Source organism: Halichoerus grypus, chromosome 4 (assembly GCF_964656455.1).
Source record: "Halichoerus grypus chromosome 4, mHalGry1.hap1.1, whole genome shotgun sequence".
Classification (NCBI taxonomy): domain Eukaryota; kingdom Metazoa; phylum Chordata; class Mammalia; order Carnivora; family Phocidae; genus Halichoerus; species Halichoerus grypus.
Genome location: NC_135715.1, coordinates 106,220,198 through 106,226,342, shown reverse-complemented (window position 1 = coordinate 106,226,342; position 6,145 = coordinate 106,220,198). Strand labels below are relative to the sequence as shown.

The following is a 6,145-nucleotide window of genomic DNA, read 5'->3' as shown; positions in this document are numbered from 1 at the left end:
CCCATAGGTGAGCCAGGAAGGCTAAAGGAGGTTGGCGTTGGGTACTTCCCTTCCCCTGGGCAATTTAGACTTTGGTGAAATCTAAAGCGTGTTAGTCTTTGGTACCATGTTTTCTTTTCTTAAGGGCAGGGCTTATTAATGAGAGCATGGAACTCTGGGGATATTAAAAAATGGTTATGTTTTTTCACTGTATCCCTGCCAGAAGCAGAATGGGATTTTTTTTTTTTTTTTTTTTTTCCTCCCATCTTCACGGTGAGAACCTTGTGGAGCTCTTTGGGGTAAAATTTATAAAAATGTGGAGTCCCCCAAAACAGCCCCTCAATTTTTAACTCTCATGCTAGTCCACACTGATCCTCCAGTCAGTGTAGTTATAGCTGAAGTGTTCCTACTGCTACTGGGCTCCAGCTGCAGGAATCTGTTCCTGGGCGCCTACTGCTGGTTAGCTGTGATGCTCTATATCCTCCTGTCTCTTCTGTTTGGGTGGCAGCAGCGTGCCCTCTGAGCACAGTTCTTTAAGGCATTCGAGAAGAGTTGTTGATTTTTGGTTTGTTCAGGTGTTTTCTTATTGTGAAGATGAGCGTGATGACTTTCAAGTTTTTTATAGGACAGATTGGAAACTGCAAGTCCTCACTCTGTAACTTTTGAAAATCAGTGGGTCATAACAATAGCTTATTCTTTTTTTTTTTTTTTTTTTTTTTTTAGTAATGTTCATTATTTTTTTTTTTTTAAAGATTTTTTATTTATTTGACAGAGAGAGACATAGCGAGAGAGAGAACACAAGCAGGGGGAGTGGGAGAGGGAGAAGCAGGCTTCCCGCGGAGCAGGGAGCCCGACGCGGGGCTCGATCCCAGGACCCTGGGACCATGACCTGAGCCGAAGGCAGACGCTTAATGACTGAGCCACCCAGGCGCCCCAACAATAGCTTATTCTAATCACTGAGAGGCAGTTTGACCCTATGGCATAAGCTCTGACTTAAAATAAGTTCTACTTCTGGCATTTAACTGTTACTCACTTATTTCTTCATCTGAATGTTTATATTACCTATCTCAAAGAGTTGTATAAAGATGACACTCTATAAGGAATATATATATATATATATATATATATATATACACACACACACACATTACTTGGTATATAGTATTTGTTCAAACAAACGTTAGTGTCTTCCTTGATTTTCCATGAAGAATGACTTGAAGGTTATTCACAGCTGGGAGGCAGATGAGAAGACAAATGCTGGGTTTTTTTTCTTCACTCAATTCTCATTTGTTTCTTTTCTCAGGCACTGCTCCTGTAGTTCCACTGTAGAATAACTGTATACTCCACAGCATGCATGGATCTGAAAACTTTCAAAGATTCTTCTTCCTGAAATTCATATTCTTATTTCCCAAGTTCATGTTTTGAGTTCATTATGTGAGAGTAAATGTCTCTGTATTCTGCTACTTTGCCCACATCCTCTCCTCACGGAGTTGTTGCGATTCTTCCTTAATCAGTATAAGAAATAAGTGAACTCTCTATCGCCAACTGGCAGTGTTAGGTTGGAGTTGTTCTGGGGGACACTTGCAAAAAAATTCTTCAAGTGTTAATGACCGTGCTGTGACAGGCTTCAGCAGTTGTTAGAAGGGACTTAGAATCTCAAGATGAATGTAACTGCAGAAGAACTCCATGTCATTAGGGGTTGAGTGATAATTACAATCATTATCACAACATGGAATGATTTTTAGGTAATGTGAAAATTGTCTCTGAAAGCAATATGCTTTGTGAATCAGTTCCTGTATAAATTTAAGTATAAAATGAGCATATGCAGGTGAAATAATCTATTAGCTGAAGAGCTTTAAGCCACAAAATATGAAATTAAAGCAATATAATATTAAAGCAGAAACAAAACAACTCTTCTGTGAAAATGGAGACAGTTTTGTCGAGAATCATCTGTGACTACAAAGGCATGATGTTTTTTTTAAGTTTATTTATTAGTTTTTTTTTTAGTAGTTTCTACAAACCCAACATGGGGCTTAAACTCACGATCCCGAGATCAAGAGTCATATCCTCTTCTGACTGAGCCAGCCGGCTACCTGGGGCATGATAATTTTAATAGAAAGATGGAAATACTGTGGTCTTGTAACTATTTTTTTTAATGGTGGCTTGCAATTTCTCTGTGTTGGGGGAATTTTTGAAGATAGTATAACGAGTGAAGCAAAATATTCTATTTTTTTTTTGTATTACTGTAGCACGACTCAATAAAGTATCTTCTTTCCAGTTCATGCTACTTTCCTAACCTCTTCGTTATCACATTTTTCTTCTATTATCATGGTTTTATTTTGTCTTATTCCACTTCCTTCCTTGAAAGTACATTTCAAAAGAATGGAAATCCTTAACGAACTTTTACTGACTCTTTTTCTTCAAGTGGGGGTGCCATTTGTCTTTGGTGTTGGCATTAGATGAAATAATATGTTACAATATCCAGACTATGGAGCCCCACTAGTGCTGATCTGTACAAAAATACAAGATTTCAAATAGATGCACTTACGTGAGCTGGTGTGAATGGATTTTAAACTTGGTCCTTTGTTACCTGTTTGCTTTAGAAATGGTGTTCCATCTACCTAATCATCTCAAAATATTTTTTCTTTGTTTATTTCCACTTAGGGGATGCTCTTAGGTTTTTGATACAAAAAAGGTGTATTGCAAATAGGTATCTCATTAAAAAGAGACTAATGTTTGATTAAACTTTCATAGAAACTATTTTCTTACATAAAATTGGAAGACTTTAACATATTTTTAGGACATAAGAAAAGTAGAAATCCTCAATCATAAAAATAATACTGTAGAGAATCTATTAGAAAAGACCAGTTCACTTCATTTAGGTCTAAATAGTCAAATTCACTTCTCAAGCAGCAGAATATGCCCCATGACACTATTTGTCATCTGGTGTCCCACCAATAGGTTAAATAAAGTGTTCCAGAGATTAATTTTCTACTTTTGTAATACCTTACCTCTTAAGTAATTAATGTATTTTATTTCATTAAAAGGCACTACCTACATAGTACACGTAAATATGATCAAATATCCATTATCAGTGCTAATCAGAAAACCAGTAGTATGATATATCTCAAAAGGTTATGAGTAAAAACATTATTTCTATATGGTTTTGGAAAAGGGTTTTGAATTTGCACTTGATGTGTGTGTGTCTAAAATCCTGACCTGTCACCTCATTTTAAATTAAATTGTTGTGATGAATAGGTAGGGATAAGTAGACAAGGTTTGCTTAGGACTATTTCTTGTTCTTAATTTCCATTAAGTATGTAGGCAGACTTACCCAGAAAAAAGTGAAAATGAAACTAAAAAATGAAAAGAAAGAAAGAACATAAGGCTGAATGTCCCCCACCCATCTAAAATTGCAGCATTATCTTCATACATTTCATGGGCTGGTGAGGATGAGAGATAGCTAATAAGGATTTGGGTTTCTAAGGTCCCTTGCTGGACAGAAAGCTCAAGAGAGTGGAAAACACAAAGGTAAATAAGAGTCAGAAAAAAATCAAAGGGCAACATCATGGGAAAAATAGTCTAAAAATAGTATTTATTATATATTATCAAAAAATGACTTTGCATTTGTATTTTTAAGAGGGAGACATTTGCAGATTCAATATACTTGTTTAAATGCCTACTGTGCAAAAGTACTGTGCCAGGTGTTAACCATAATCTTTATATCTTTCACATTTCATTTCAATTACTTTCATACGTCTCATGCAAAACATAACAATGTAAACTTGAGAAGACTTCTTGTGTTCTTTTAGGCTATTAAAGTAAATTATATTAGCAATTGTCAAATCAACTTCCACCCTCCTGCTGAAGAAAGAACCATCCTGTTGTATGATATCTGTCCTCATAGCAGAGGGGTTCTCACTTTTTTTTTTTCCCTTCATAAACAAAGAGAAAGGGAATAGTTTGTTACTTATCAGGGTTTCTATCTACCTTTTTTTATTTTTCTCTGCGTAGATAAGCAATGAAAATCTGCTCGTGAACCGAGGAAATAACAACTTTCCAAGCATCTTTTAATATGCCTCTGTAATTCTCTCCCAATTTTCTTCCTGGTGACTTAATTTAGAATTTTTTAAAAATTTTAGTAAAATTTTTAATAAAAACTATTTTTAAGGAAATTTGTAACAATGAGTGCATCACTACCAGTTTCATTATTACTCTTTGCAAACCACAGACACATGGGGCACGTGTTCATTAGATAATATCTAATGTAAGTCCAGATTTGAAAACTGTGAAAGACAGAGTCCTTTCCTAGATGCTAAGGACTTAGGAGTTTCATGCATAACAGTCTTGACTGGCATAACATGTGCAAAAATTTTACATTTGGGGGCTACTAAGTACTAATGAGCTAGTACAAATGTGTATGTTAGGAAATAATATGTTCTTATGTTAAAGTTTAAACAGATCTATAATTTTAAATTCTGTTTATGGATTAGCAAACTGATTTGTCATGTAATTTTTATTGTTTTCTCTAGGAAATTAATTTAAAAAAAGTCTCCCACCACAAAGTTTGACAGTCTGCTCAACTGAGTTCTTTTTTTTTTTTTTTGAGTTTAAATGCATTTTATTTTTAGACAACCTACATGACATGTTTTTTTCTTAAAAACAATGCCTCCACTCCAAATAAATCCTGGCCAAAACAAATGAAGAGCTCAAGATGCCATCAGTCCCATCTGTCTAAGTCCTGGTGTCATGTGGATGAAGAGGAGCAGCCCCTTAGGGCAACAGGTGACACATCCAAAGTCATGGCCGAATTCGTTAACATTTCTCCATTTCTAAACCATCCTTAAAGAAAATCGTATATGGGGTCACCTCATCCTCACGGTAATCCAGCAGAGCAACCATGCCATCTGGATTCATGTTTTCACCAGTAAAGAACTGGTAGTTTTTGAAATTAGCAAGGATGTGCTTGATTTGTTCTGCAGCCCCTGTCATAAAAGGCTTTACTCTTTCTGGCCTCTGTTCTTCAAGTTTGCCTTTAATTGATTTCATGTAATCTTTGATGTACTTCTTGTAGGCTTCTTTTGTGAAGCTGGTTTCCTGCAAGTGATGGTTCATGACAATATCAACACCAGTGATTACCGTGCTTTCGGTACCTTTGCCCTCCGAGCCTTCAGGGGAGGCATTTCCACCAATGAGCAAGTCATCAATGTTACCCTCTGTCCTACTGGCCATCTTCCCCTCCACCTCCCGGCGCAGCCCGTCCACGATCTCCCGGATCTTGTAGATGTCGGAGAACATCTCATCATGGCTGATTAGGTCCCGGTAGATGATCATGACGACGGCTGGAGAGAGACGATGGCGGCACTACCTTAGCAGGAGCCGGGAGCTCTGAGCGAGTGCGGTGCAGCCAGAATGGCACTCGGGGGGAGGGGGGAGCAGGCAGAAAAAAAAGCTGCTCAACTGAGTTCTTAAAAGTGGAAATGAATTAGAACTGTAATATCATTAGCAGCAGAAGGGTCCAAAACAATAATTTTGAAATTACTCTTGTCATATGGGAGAATTGCAAGACAAGTCATAAACTAACAATTCTGTCTTTATTTAAATTAATTGGAATTATCAATGGTGGATATCCTGGTATTTGCTTTAAACCAACACAAGCACGTCCTGGATTATGAATCAGGAGAGTTAGATTCTATCACGAGTTAGCTCTGTGACTTGGTGTGGTTTACGTAAGTTACCTTGTAACCCAGTTTCCTCATCCCTTGTGTGAAACACTGTCAGTGCTCCACCCAGATCCCCTTGGATCCTTTTATTGTTTCTCTATGCTCCTTCCCCAACATCTGTGTTCTTTCACTTCTAATTACCTGCACTTCTGCTACTCTATAATACAGGGCATATTTTGCTAGAAAATATGGGGCCAAAAGTGTGTGGGAATTTACGTGGCTCTGCAGCAGCCCTTAGCCAAAGACTGCCTTGTGCGGAAGTGTGAGGGCACAGTCCCTTCCTTCCTGGATGGAAATAAACTCTGAGATGTTATATACATTCAGAGCTCCTCTTCATGATTAGTCTGAGGCTAGGACTTTGCTTGAAATCACACCCATTTGTGACTTCTTCATTTTCTTGTTTCTCCTATTTCCTTACCCATCTGAGGGTGCTTCCTTAATAC

General features: G+C 37.4%; 1 protein-coding gene across 1 annotated transcript; it reads right to left on the bottom strand.

Moving 5' to 3' along the window:
* Nucleotides 1-4,567: 4,567 nt before the first annotated feature.
* Nucleotides 4,568-5,420, bottom strand: LOC118518816 (translationally-controlled tumor protein-like). The gene has a single exon (XM_036065818.2). It carries the CDS (start codon nucleotides 5,311-5,313, stop codon nucleotides 4,795-4,797), a length of 519 nt encoding a protein of 172 aa, XP_035921711.2. The 5' UTR covers nucleotides 5,314-5,420; the 3' UTR covers nucleotides 4,568-4,794.
* Nucleotides 5,421-6,145: the final 725 nt, after the last annotated feature.